We start from the raw sequence: 14,729 nt of genomic DNA on the forward strand, positions 1-14,729 counted from the left end.
TTTTGATAGCAGTAAATCAATGACCTAAAATGAAAGACAAAGAAAAAACTTACATGTGGCGAATCACGAGCTTTTCGTAATTCTCAAAAAGGTAAGGTAGATCCACAATCCAGCGTGAGCCTTTTAGTAGGTCTGACCCCAAATTTCTTCCAGAAGTGATAGCTTTCATCGCAAAAGGGGAATTTGTTCCAATTTCTTCGGAACTTGATTCGTCGTGAACCGAAGCAACCGTTAAGCCCTCTAACAAATATTTTGGTAAATGTGGTCTGCCGCGGTCTCACCCAGGTCAGCTGCCCTGGGTGCCTCAGCCAAAGGGGATTGTCAATTTTGATCCTATTTTTTGCTGATATTTGAATCGGGACAAAGGGCACTGTAATTATTTTTACCCCGGACGTCACCAACCCTAGGAACGACTCTGCCTGACACTAAACTTGCACAAAGTATATATATATATATATATATATATATATATATATATATATATATATATATATAATATATATATATATATATTTCTATTATATAATCTGGTCTGGACTACTATTTTGGTGTGCATACAAAGAAAGTGTCATGAATGTAAAATTCCACAATTGAGTTAACATATTGTTTCTGGTATAGACCGGTAGCTATTATTGAATGTTTGCTATAAGTATAATCGGAATGGTATTGATACCAAGTGAAGCATAATTCCAAAAGCAAAATAAGTAAATAAACACGGGAAATTGTCAATTTTCAAAGAATCTTTTTAAAGAAGGGAGGAAATTTGAAAAAGTTTAGTTTCCCTCTGACTATCAATATGTTGTTTTTTTTCTCTCTCTTACATGTCGATATTACAGTCCCTTACTCTAATGTGCTGATATGGATATGACATTTTTTTTTCTTAATTTATAATTTTGTTTACAGAGTATTCTTCTCTAAAATGGAAACTAAACCTGTACAGAAAACTGAAAGCACAACAACTAAGAAACACAAAATCCATCTTTTTCTGGCATATTTACTAACATAAAAAAAAATCATATCAAATAATCCAAAATAGAAAATTGTCTGAAGTGAAAATACGCAAGAAAACCAACAAAATGTACAAAAGAATAAAATGCCACACCTAAAGACCAAAGGTCAGGGTAAAGTAATGGTGCCTCAACAAACTTATGTATAATACTCAGAGCAAAACACCCAAAAATGGATAAATAATACAGACACCGAACTTTCTTTCTCACATTCTTTTGACTACTTGACTGCAACTCAATGATTTCTCCTAGCATGAAATATGAAAGAAAAAGAGAACAATATGGAATGAAAAGATCATCTTTTATATATAAAGATAGCATACTAAATACTGATATTAAAAGAAACCAAAAGCATGTGAATGGGTCTGATGGCAAATATAATGCAACAGGAATTGCAACTAATAAAATCGACTTTTCATGAACATGGTATGAGAATAGAAAAAATATAAAAGAACAATTAATTAATGAAATATGCAAGTTTTTTAAAGTTGGTTTTAAATACAAATATAGGCAAGTCCCAAGAGCTGATAAGGCTGTGATTAAAATGCATACTCTTGCAAGCTGATTTTTTTCAAAAATTAAATGAAATTTAATGAAAGGGCTTAAAGCACACCAAAAATTGGCTACTTTATCTTCAAACACTCCTCTATGAATAGGGAATATTCTATGAACAACTTGTATCAATAAATTCCAGTCTCCAATAAATGGGCTCCAGATGACTATAAATATAAAAATTACAGTAATTGAAACTTTAGCTAAATTAATGCATTTTCCAAAATTATGATTTGCTAATTGAACTCGTTTTAAAATAAACCAAAAGATAGGATATGCATGATATAGCTCCATTTGCTTGTAATTCAGTGCTAAAACAAAAAAAATAGATGCTGATACCAGTTTTTGTAAACGAAGATAGTAAACTGACCAAACAAAAAAACCAAGAGAAACACAATTATACTGAAAGTGTCCATAGTCAATCAAAATCAGGCCTGGGTACAATAAAATCACAGTTAAAAATTCTATTTTTTTGTACTTTTTCCTAAGAGAACGATAGAAAGCATAAATTCCAGATATAAACACTAAAACATCAACAACAAGCACAGTTAACCTCATAAATAGTTTATGATCTAAAGTTTCAAGGCCTCTTGATGTGAACAACTCAACATACTTTGGATTGATCATGCTTGCTATATAGCCACAAACATAACTATGGTACGCAGTGAGTGGCGGGTAGTCCAAACCCCAGTACATCAGATCATTAGTAGTTGTGTTTTGATACCTGGAAAAAGAATACAATGGCTGCCTGTCAATGCTTCAAAAATAGTGTAAAAGAGTTACTTCAAACAGCTCTTATCACATTATTCAATGCCTTTTCCTTAGTGTCTAAGAAAACTCTATCCCAAACATTTTAACCCAATTTTTAAGGCGTTTGCCAGCCACAGGAGCAATTCCAAACATTTTTAACCCAATTTTTAAGACGTTTGCCAGCCACAGGAGCAATTTAACTGGTTGGTTCATTTCAGAACTGACTGACATGTGGGGAATTTTTAATGAATTAAGATGGGTGAAGCTGATGGTGAGTGAGACTAAGAACTCTTTGATGACTTTTTTCTTTCTAAAAGATGACAACTACACTTCCTATAATTTCTTACTACCAAAAGAAAAAAAAATTATTGGAATTCTATTAGACAAAGATAGAATTTGCTCATTGACTGTCTGACTAAAAAAGTGCCTTGCCATTGCATTCTTTTTTTGACCCAAAGAGATTCGGTATGGCAACTGTGGCTTTAAAGTCTGCAAGCTGCAGTTGTCTTAAACCTTTTGTTAAATATGCGTGCCCAGCTTGGCACCCAGGGCTGACAAAAAATGATACAAAAATAGCTGTAACAATTATACTTGGACACAGCTTCTCAACATACAATGATGCATTGAAACAGCTCAACTTGAACTCCCTTGATAGTCACCAACATGATATGACACATCAATTTGGACTAGATTGTTTGAGCTTTCCAGCTCATCACAGTTTATTACCTGAGCTTGAGAACCCTGCAACTGAAGCACTAAACCATAGACTCAAATTAGAAATAATTGTCTACTATTAATAATTTACACAACTTCCTGTACCAACAGTACTGTAAATATTTTGCTCCTTATTGTACTCAGCCCTCTTATGATCCAGCTTTAGTAAGTATTTGATATTTGATGTATTTTCTTATATATATTTGTGTGAAGGTTGCCGATAAATATTATAGTTTTAATTTGACTGCATATATGAAAAGCCTGTACTAGTGTTTGCTATTTTGTTTCATAAGGAATCTTTATCTATCCTTCTATAAGCATTTCTGAGGGGTGGCATTAGTCCACAAAACAGTATTCGAAACTAACTGTTTTCACTTGATATTTTACCTTCAAACATGCAAAAACTATGCTACTGATTTAAAAGTTTCAAGAAATCACCAATCTCATGAGCTAGGTTGAGTTAAAAGTATATATCTGAAAACAAACAGGTCTGTGTATAAGAAGGATTTTCATATAGTTTTTAGATTCCCTGAAAATTCTTCTGCTGACTGGCATTGGGCAGAATATTTGAGGTTTCTTCTTTTATAGGTACATGGAGAAATCAAAAGTGACACCAATGCAATTTCAAATAGCTTCACATCCAAGTGCCCAAAAACCAAGCTAAAAAATAAAAATATTGGGTGAAAATGACCCACATATTACAGTAGAGAAGAGGGATTCAACCATTATTTTTCATCATCAGTGGACACCAATTCTTTTTCAGGGCCCAGATAAAGAAGAAGCTTCCAACAATATATATAAGATAACCTGGGCTGTAAGTGTACAGGGGCTACATCAACCGAAAATTGCAATATGCTATGGAAAATTAAAGAAATAGCAAACTTTTTGAAGTTTATTCCCTGGGCCATCTGCAAAATTAATTTTGTTCTAGTACCTAGTTCTACACACTCTCAGATAATATTCCATCAGCTTCCAACTGCAAATGATTAAAGTATTTGTTAACTGCTTCTGATCCAATAGCTGCTTTTGAATGTTTAATATTACTCAAAAATTTCTCACTAGACTTCATTCCTTGAAAATTACAACCAAAACCAGTCTTCTCAATGACTGCTGTGATCAAGGTGAACCAGCTTCTTCAATTCAAATCTATCCATTGAGAAACTTAACTGCAGCATGTGCTATCAAGCCTTAACTCAGCACTGAAATCCCATGGGCCTAAGAGGGCAACTTTGTCAGTTTCATCTTAATTCTGGGTTTCTTGGAATGTCTTCTCTGCCTCTATTTGTGTCATTCAAACACTTTTGATAGCTGATTCAGCATCTTGTAATTTTTGGTCACTGTAGTGTCCATATGCTTAGACCCCAAGTTAATTTATGTATGTTCTCAGCATCCTCTCATTTTGTTGGGAACTGAATAAAATTAAAGTTAGTGTCCACTAATCATGAAAAACGGTAATTGGGTCTCTTTCTTCTCTACTGAAACATATAGATCTTTAATTTTATATCTAATTGTGGAGATATTAAAATTGAAGCTATGCTTTGATGCTACTGATGAGAATTTGACCTAGTGTTGCAGTTAAAAAAATATCTGTGTTCTGCTGTAAGCCACACACATGGGTGAAGTTTATCCTGCTTTATGGTAATGTAAATATTCCAAATATGGTTATATGGAAAAACTGAACAATCGAAATTAGTTTAATCCAGTACAAATACAACAAAAGAACAATATACTAAGCATCAGCTGACATGAATTCAACCTAGAAAATAGGTTCAATATAAATTTACTACATAACATAAAGTAAAAATTTGGGTATCCAATCCTTTTTTACAAGACAGCATAGACTGTAGTACTCAAGTACAAGTACAATTCAAACAAGTACAAGTACTCAAGTATAAGTCAAAATCAAGTACAATTTTCCATTTCCTTTTATCTTTTTTCTGTCCTATAAGTAAGCTTAATCCTACTCTTTTGCTACTGAAGGGTTTTTTTTTCAGAAAACAAAACTTAGCAATAGTCAATATTAGTGGCTTTACAAAAAAAAAAAAAAAAAAAAAAAAAAAAAAAAAAAAAAAAAAAAAAAAACATGTTCATAGAACAAAACATAATACTACCATTAGATTTGCCGTTTTACACTCTTTTCAAATACCATAGGCTAGTTCTGATGGTCTAAAACATGGTTATTCTTTTGCATCCCTTGGTGCTTTATTTTCCTTTGCTAACAGGATTCTCATACAGATTCTAATATAAATTTCTCATGTAACAATTTAATATAGATTGTTACCCAAATTGTTAAAAATACATAAGAGAACTGAGGTAGAGATAATGGGACCACAGTACTTAATGCCTTTTTCATATACTTTCTAAACATAATAATGCTTTCACTCAAAATTACATTTAAAGTCCTATAAGTGAACCCTAAAGTGACACCTAATTCTCTATCTTCAGAACAAGAAACTGGTTAAAAATACACCAAAGAATAAATCAATTCTTTCCAAAGTTGCACTTGATCTAACAGAACTTAGTTAACTAACATGTCTGCTTTTTGTATACACCAAACTCACTCACCACAATACACCAAATACACCACAATAATACACCAAAGAATAAATCAATTCTTTCCAAAGTTGCACTTGATCTAACAGAACTTAGTTAACTAACATGTCTGCTTTTTGGCTTATAGTCTTAAAAATGCCAGAAAGTGAACCAATGAAGTTCAACAGACTTGCAACATGTATGGCTCATGCAACATGTGCATACAAAAATTAGGAACAACCCATAAGGTTCAGAAAGGTGAGACCTGAATCAGTCAAAACAATAAAGTTGGCCAAAATCATCTAGACTAACAAGAAATCAGCCACTTTGTGAAACATTTTCACCTCTTAAAATACAGCCTCAAGCACTAAAAATGAGTAGGTAATTCTCTGAATAAGCAATTTTAATAAACAAGTGCATCATTCAATCCAGGAAACCCTAAATGAATCATCATATTTGGAAGAGGTAAGACTTTTACCATAGAGTGGTCTACCCAGGGGTGCAACTAGCCAAAATTTTGCATCCCCATCTTTGGATCAAGTTTAAATTTCTTGCCAAAAATGTTTTCTAGATATCTAAAAGCAAGGAATTCATATTAGTAGTTTTGTAGTCAACTTTTTAGTGAACAAAGAATCTATTTGTAAAAAAAAATCAAAATAAACTAAGAATTAAAAAAAACAGCAAAATCAATTTATTAGTTAACTAGTAAAGTAAATCAAACAAGGCTCAAGTCATATGTTCAAAATGGGATCAATTAAAAATGATCAAATACATTAAACTTAAAATTTGATAATTTTTTTAGTACTGCTATTTTGACTAATTTTATGATGCTTTGTTTTTTAACAGGTTTTTTGATCAGTCAAGAGTGATAGACCTATATCTGATTATAAAATAATTTCAAATTTATTGGATATCAAGTGGGTCTATCAATTAAAAAATAATTTATGAACACAGATAAATACTAAAGAAAACATAATAATATAATCAGCAGCTAATTGCTAATCATTCAAAAGCATGCATTTGTTTTTATTAGGCTAATAATTAGCCTAATAAAAACAAGCTGCATATAATAAAGCAAGGGCTTTGTTGTTTAGGTTTTTTCAGGGTAAAGATGTAGAATAACAGCTCTCAAGAGGGAGACATGCTAGAACATAAAGAGAGTTAAATTTTTAAACTGCTAATTATTAAATTCTAGTTTAGATACTTTTTGCTATCTTTGAAAGGATTAGGTTAGGAAAATGAAACCTTTAGTAAAAGATCCAGGGCCAAAAGCATACCCTAGGAAGGTATTGTCAAGTTTCAATGTTAACTCTCTTCTGATTCTTAACTAAGGAGATTTGTCTACTTGGCATGTCTATACATATTGAAATTTAGACAAAGTGACATTTTACCTTAATTTTCAGTTATCAGTTTTTTTTTCTTTGGTTTTAGTTCTGGAAATGCAATTCCTGTTATTTGAGTAGAATTCTAGGTAAAATTATGACAGTTCATATAACTGGCTTACCAATAAAGTGAACATACTACTTGATGCTTCTAGTTGCTTCCACCCCAAATTCAAGTTTAAGTACTTTTTGATCTCTTAAAATGACAAATTTTCAATTAAAGTATGAGTTATTGCTTGTTTTCAACAAAATAATTCTATATTTTCTTAGTGCTAAAATTATTTATAATAAGATTAGTATAGGTTAGGTCTAAAAGTGCTTATATTTGAATTAGCAGTATTATATTTGTAAAGAACATAAAAAAATACATCAAGTGGTATGTTCACTTTATTGGTAAGAAAGTTATATTAGCTGTTATAAATTTACTGAATTTTAAGCAATGGAAATGATTTTTTTCTAAAAATAGGAACTGTATTTGCAGATCTTTGAATCCTCATAAACTGGGATTAAGCAAAGTTGTGAAGCTGAAAAAGTTTCCTTGTACTTTATTTAAGCAGAAGATCTATTTAGTTAACCTATTGTTGCTAAAAAGAGGGATATATTAACAGGATAAGCTTGTTTTGGTGTTACTTGATTGTTTTACATTTGCTGTTTTTTTTTTCTTTCATGGGCATGTATTTTGGGGGTGATACCTGACACAGGGATGCCATGGATATTATGTGGTAGCCACAACACTTGGCTGGGTAGAGAATTTAGAGTGGCAAAACCCTATATAGGCCAGTGTATTCTCCTGATGAGCCCTTGTGTTGGGTTGTTGCTTCTGAATTATTTGTCTTTGTTATTTTTTCTATTGTTTGGTAAATGACAACTTATACTTATTGACAACATGACTGCCTGTCCATGGATTATTCTTTATGGTTGATTGTGTATGGCTATGCTGTTTGACCTATGTGATTGTATGGATGAGTAGGGTTAAGGCCTCATTCAAGTGCTGGTTCCTTTTCTCCTTCTGTCTCTCTCTCTTTTTTTTTTGTGTTTGTGCTGTTGGGTTGGTGATTTCTCTTTTCATGATAAAATAAAAAATGAATTTCTTACTTCATTTTATTCAGAAAGTATAAATTAATCACACGAACACCAAAAGGTCACTGTTTAGAGGAGTTTCTGAAATTTTACCCCTAGAAGGTTTTTTTAAGGAAAGTTAGAAAAACCAGCTTACCATTCTTGAACAGGAGTATTGTAGGTTATCTCCATCCAGTGCCTTTGTGCTTCAAAATCTCCAAACATTGGTGGTTTACCTTCTCCAGAATACGAATGGAATGCAACAATCCATCTTAAGGTAATTGCTAGCAATATAATACACGTTTCCATGATTTTGACTTTAATAAGCAGCGTTGCCTCAAAATTTTATTGATAGTCATTAAAATCTTGGTAAAAAGCGAAAAATTACACAAATTTAAAACCAGATTCTTTCCTCTTCAAAGCTGTATGAAAGGTGTATTTTGGATTATGCATCGGCACTGTTTCTGTTTTCTGTTTCTGTTTCTGTTTTTTCTTGCCTGTTTCTGCCTGTTTCTGTTTCTGTTTTTACAAAAAACAGAACAGAAAACAGAAACAGGCTACCTGTTTTTGTTTGACCTGTTTCTGTTTCTGTTCTGTTTTTTTTTCATCTGTTTTTTTCCGTTTCTGTTTTTTTTTTATCTGTTTTCTGTTTTTTTTCTGTTTTTTTTTTCAAATGCCGCGCTATCTAGCGGGCATGATACCTACCCGTACCTACCGTACCGAAACGCATATCTAGCGGGCATGATACCATGATACCGTTGATTTTTGAATTTAAACAAAAAGGGAATACTTGTGGGAAAAGTCAAAGTCATGGCCAATTGTAGAAAAAAGCTAAGACAGATTGTCCAATTAAGTGGGCAACCCAGTCAAGGTTAATTTTACCCCTTTGATTGCCGTTGTGACTGTCTCCCATTTATGCTACACCTCTCCGTGCATGTATGTCCCTTGACAATGCCGAAATAGAGTCAACCTGTTGGAGGTTCTCCTTGGGGAACACACGCGGGTTGACTACGGGTTGACTACTTGAAAATTTTCCTCTCATGCATGTCACTCCACAATGCTCAACTAGAGTCAACCTCTCATGCTAATTCACGCCGGGGTAAATCTGAGCGAAAGAGAGAGATAGAGAAAGAGAGAGAAGCTTGAATGCTATACAGTGGACATGGGCTAGATGGGAACCCCATATGACAATGTCTCTACTGTTGGTATATGTGTAGCGGATGGCTATTACCGCTTGAGCAATGGTCTAACCATTGACGGCTTTAAGGATTCGTGCTTTAAGCGGCAAACATAGGCTCAATGAAATCCCATATAAAAGAGGAATATAGCGTTGGTATTTACTTAGAGCAATGGGTTACCGCTAGAACAGCGGTCCAACAAGCCACGGCTTGAAGGCATCCGTACTTTAAGCGGTGAACCTAGGCACCTTGATATGTGTGTAGCGGAGGGTTATTACCACTTGAGCAATGGTCTAACCATAGAGCTTTATAGAGCGTTGGTATTTGCTTAGAGCAATGGGTTACCTCTATAGCGACGGTCTAAATAGCCTCTAACTTAAGCGGTGGACATAAGCTAGATGGGATGACTCTGTGTCTGTCTGGTATATATTAGCAAGCAGCGGTCTAAGTAGCCTCGGCTTGAAAGCATCCGTGCTTTAAGCGGTGAATATAGTGTTGGTACATGCTTTGAGCAATGGTTTACCGCTAAAGCAACGGTCTAAGAGCAACTAGGGTAAATTGTCAATTATAAATGACATTTAAGCTTGAAAAGAATATAGCGTTGGTATCACCCGATTGGACACATTTTATGACAAATTTCGCCCCCCCCCCTAAAAATACGCTAGTGTGTTGAATTGCACGAAGTTGCTCATCTTTTGTATGTGACTAAAAGGATTTAAGAAGAAGATGTTTTCTTTCCTATTAGAAATAGAAGAAGTAAGGAAAAACAGCTGTTAAAACAGCTGTTTTTTATTTTTAAACAGCTGTTTTCTGTTTTTTCGAAAAACAGAACAGATTACAGAAACAGGTCACCTGTTTTTGTTTGACCTGTTTCTGTTTCTGTTCTGTTTTTTTTTCTAACTGTTTTTTTCTGTTTCTGTTTTTCTCAAAAACAGAAACAGTGCCGATGCTTATTTTGGATTGTCTTCGTCTTATACAAAAAAAAAATTAAGGTAGCAATCCTCAGGATCTATAAGCTTTTCATCACGGAGACCGAAACAATACATACTTGTTCATGGTGATGATGTGATTATGGATAGAAAGTATTACCCACGTTCCTTTCAGCTTATTGTAATAATTGCAATAGTTGATTTTTAGCAACTTATTGCAGCTCTTGCTATTGCGTTCCTTCGTGCTTACAAGCTATTGCAAATTGCACTTATTATTCGCTTATTGTACTTAAAACCTCTATAATACTATGTTCAGACGCAAAGGATTTTGGAAAAAATCCTTTAGGGATTTTGTCGCTATGAAAAAATACTTAAAGGTCTCCCTTAAAGGGCGATACAATTTTACGCTTGGAATTTCTTTAAGTTGTAAGCAAAATCCTGACAGGCAACAAGCCCAAGCCTTAAATAGGCTTTTTTATGTCAACCAAAGAGACCGTTTGAGCTCAATCACTGGGTGTGGTTGAGCTCAACCGCTGTTTTTGCTTGAAATAATGAAAAACCAGGTTGTCATAAAAATGTTTTTGTGTGAAACAAATGACTGGTTGAGACTTTAATTTAACCAGCAAAATAGTGTCGCTTTCGCATGAAAAGTGTCAATTTCCAAAAATTGGTCACTTGCGATGCTTTATATCACTCATGCTGGTACTAACAAGTTTTTCAAATTTAAAATATTGGCCAATCTCCTTTGGATAATCTCCGCGTAGTTTTCTACATCTTAAGATTTCCCAACATGAAAAGTTGGCTCTAGTCCTTTCTACAGACTATAAAAAAGTAATATTTATTCAACTTAGGTGGTGATTATTCTCCGCTTTCTGCAGCACTTCCACTCTTGTCAATTTCCTACCCCTCGCCCTCCTTAATCCCGATAAAACTCATTTGGTGCTAACTGTATAAAATGAGAATCCATCCCAGAGAGAACTTTTTTCTCTTTTTTTCTGAGTAGTCTTTACTTATAGCAGGAAAAAGGAACAAAAAACAACAAAGAAAAAACGGTTGAGCTTTTTTTCTTTTGAGAAAATGGAAAAAGGGACAGCGAATTCTGTTCAGTATTTTCTCTGAAAATACTGAATAGAATTTCACGAATATAGGTCGCAACTATTGCTGACCATATGATAAATACAATTAACAGTCGATCGGACACTAACTCTATCAAACAATTTATTTGGCAAAACTTTAGGATGTCCTTTGGCTGAGGTACATGCAAGACAAAACTTAAGGAAATTATGATCTATTATACTCAAAACTTTGTTACCAGGAAATAACTAAAAGGAGGAAGTGCTTCCAATCTTTTTTTGGTGGTGATTAATCAACAGGTTTCCAAAATGGCTGCTATTTATGATTAATGTGATAAAGATGAAGTGTCAAATTTATGATGAAGCATAAACATTGCAATATATCGTTTCAGAATCTGAAAACAGAGAGATGGAAAAATGAAAGAAAAACGAATATTGATGCTTCTAGATTGAAAGTTTTCCTTCTTTAAAAAAAAAAAAATAAATTTTTTTGGTAAAAGAGTGCTACTTTGAAAAAAAGTGCTACTTTTGCTAAAGGAGAAAGTCAATTTTTACTAACTTTCAGGTCATTTTTGGTGACAAGTTTTATTTAATAAATAATTGACATCAAACACATTTCTTTAATATTCTACTAATAAGAAACAACTTTCAATCTTTCCACCGGAAAAAGCACTGCACAACTAATTAATCATTTGAAGGGCTGCTTTCAATAGGGTCGGATAGATTTTTAAGCTTTAATGGTGTTGCTAAAAATATTGATTTTGTAAAAAAAAACCAGCCAAGATTGACTAATTTTTCCGTTTGGTAATTTTCCAAGGGTCTACGTTTAAGATTTCGCACCTCTCAAATTTCTAGGCCTGATTCGAGTGACCCCTTAAGCTCCCCTCGTCTAAAACACCTGTGGGGAAAGGGGTGCCGGAAAACGAGTGTAAAATCAAGCCTAGATGCGTTTTAGAAATGGTTACAGTTTTTAATGATTCGGTTCCGCATTTTATCCCGTTAGTCCAAGGAAAAATCAAGTCTCTTTGTTGAAATTGACCATCCCGAATACGTGCCAAAGCTGAGGCTGGACCATTAATTGAATCTTGTATGTTTACTTAATTTTTTTTCAAAGTTGAGCTGTTTTCACTGTTAAGATTGCCTCCACTTTTTGTTATTGTGTTACTATAAGAAGACGTAGATGGGAATCCAATCCCTTTTCAAACCCTTCTTCTTCTTCTTGTTCCTCTTTCCGTTGCTTTTTTAAAGATGGTTTTGAGCCATAGAAGGGAAGCAGTGAGCCCTACCCTTTATTAATTTTACTAGCCTGTTATTAACAAATAAAAATGATGCAAATAAAATTGAGCTAGACAAAGATGGTTTTTACGGAACTGAAAGCTTGGTCGTCTTACATCGCTAAACCTTATTCTGAATTAATAATATACAGAATATTTAGTGGTCCAGCTGTTCCGATCCTGGAACTATGTGTGCATACGCTCTTCAACCTGATGTAGGAGGTAGGGTGTACCTAGCGGTTAAAAAGTAAAGATAGCCCGCTCTTTCCCTAAGTCCTCAATAAGGCATTTTTCTTCAAGCGAAAACGAAGAGAAGAAACTATTTAGCAACGACATTACTCGGCTAAATCCAAAAACATTACGGAATACATAAATAAGCGATGTACACGCATCAAACATGCACAAATTAAGCAGTGGACTCATGTTTTACAAAATCTGTCAGCAGTGAGTTGCTGCTGACGACAGTAGTGTACTGCAAACAAGCTTTCGGGTGGGTGAAGGTGAGTTTTAATACCATTAATATTAAAATTCATATTCCCCTCCCACTTCCTGCAACTTCCGCGCCCATCATAGCAGATAAAATCTCGCAGTTGAACTACACAGTGTTCCAATAGCCACGTACATTGCGTAATTCAGTTACATGTGATTTGGAAATGACTTCTTAGCAAACCAAAAAGTACACTCTTTTAATTGCCTATGTTGAAACCTTGTACAGGAAAATTACAACCACAAGCACTGTAATTTGAACATTGAACTATAAGAAAAAATCTTTTTTTTTTTACAAGGGTAGCAATAATAACTAAATTTAACATTAGATAATTTTATTTAATATAGTAATATTTTCTTCATCTTTATTGAGGTGCTGGAACATCATAGAGAGCTGTTTAAGAACTCATAAAAGCGAATTTTTACATATTTTGGGCTTATATATAAGGCAATCATAAAGTACCACATGGTACACTAAAAACGAAATTTGAGCGACATTTTTAGAATGGAAAGGCTGGGTCGGACACATGGACATCATAGAGAGCTAAATATGTACCTATTTATGAGCTAATGTTTATATTTAATTGCTTTTTACAAATTTGACTTAATAAGGGAATTATGAAGTGCCATATGGCACCAAAAATTGTACTTTGGGTTGTTTTTTCACTTTTTTAAAGTAATCCATAACAAGAAAGGTGTTTTCCAAAGAAAAAAACTCGCCCAACCAATTTCCCCTTACCACGCGGAAATGTTCCTGCAAGAGCCTCACCCTCTCCCCCGGAAATTTTCCTTACATTTGAAATAGCAACAGTATTTTACTTTTAAAGTAGTCGAAAAAAATATGTGAATTATTAACTTACTTGTTGAGCACTGCTTGATTCAGAATATTCAGAAAATCTGAACCATCTTGGCATATTGCGGTAGAAAACTTACTTTAATTAAAACTTGCCGGAGATGCCAATTGGATGGGAAAAACTGACACCTAGAGTTTGAAAATTACATTCCCCTTTGTATCTTAGGTAAAAAAAAAACTAAACCTAGAAAAACTACTCAAAAGTTTTTTTGTCTAAATCAGGGTATGGGGGATATACATTTACGGAAGGGGGGAGTGGCACAGAATATTTCCTTCACTAGGTGACGAGCGAAGCTTGGTATCCTAGTGCTGCATGTTAAAACTGATAACAATAGATAAAGAGTATGGGTTGGTAGTTGGTACTGCCTATGTGTGAGCAAAAAATTTCTAAATTACGAGAAAAAATATACATATTTTATTTGGATTCCCTTCATACTACTTGCAGCAGACATTTCGTATAGCATGCTGATGCAGAGATAAATCTCACGCAAGTAGTACTGTTGTTACAAAAAATGCGACTAGTATTAGCAATAATCCTCAGTACATCTATGTCAATTCTTTTTTGGGAGAATATTTAGAAAAGCAAAAATAGCAAGAAGTCAGCTTGGTATTGTACAGAGGCAGTTCTATATTTATGGGTTAGTATGTGAATCCAAAAAGCAAGGAATAAGACATTATAAGCGCTTATTAGGCGTTTTAATTATAAAAAAAAGAGAATTTGGAGCTATATTGGAGTGGTAACTTACTTATTGGAGGCAAAAGATCAAAACAATTAAATGATTCCTGGAGCTGATACCCCCCTCCTCCCTACTAACCTACAACCGATTTGACCTATCTAGCTACAGTAAGAGTAATATTGTAAAAAGTACTAAGTCTTATTTTCATTTTCGATGATTACTTTTTCCTGTGTCCAAAAAAAAAAAATATTGTTTTCAAGGAT

At 33.8% G+C, this 14,729-nt stretch overlaps 1 protein-coding gene across 1 annotated transcript; it reads right to left on the reverse strand.

Moving 5' to 3' along the window:
* Positions 1 to 960: 960 nt before the first annotated feature.
* On the reverse strand, positions 961 to 8,338 carry LOC136033911 (dolichyl pyrophosphate Man9GlcNAc2 alpha-1,3-glucosyltransferase-like). The gene is made up of 2 exons (XM_065714919.1): positions 8,154 to 8,338; positions 961 to 2,283 (listed from the first exon to the last, which is right to left on the reverse strand). The coding sequence occupies exons 1-2, from the start codon at positions 8,303 to 8,305 to the stop codon at positions 1,014 to 1,016; spliced, it is 1,422 nt and encodes a 473-aa protein (XP_065570991.1). The 5' UTR covers positions 8,306 to 8,338; the 3' UTR covers positions 961 to 1,013.
* Positions 8,339 to 14,729: the final 6,391 nt, after the last annotated feature.

Source organism: Artemia franciscana, chromosome 12, assembly GCF_032884065.1.
Source record: "Artemia franciscana chromosome 12, ASM3288406v1, whole genome shotgun sequence".
NCBI lineage: Eukaryota > Metazoa > Arthropoda > Branchiopoda > Anostraca > Artemiidae > Artemia > Artemia franciscana.

Coding starts and splice junctions, on each gene's coding strand:
- LOC136033911 (XM_065714919.1), bottom strand. CDS start 8,305: ATGGAAACGTGTATTATATTGCTAGCAATTACCTTAAGATGGATTGTT. Junction 2,284..8,153: donor AATACTCCTGTTCAAGAATG/GTAAGCTGGTTT, acceptor TTCTTTTTCCAG/GTATCAAAACACAACTACTA.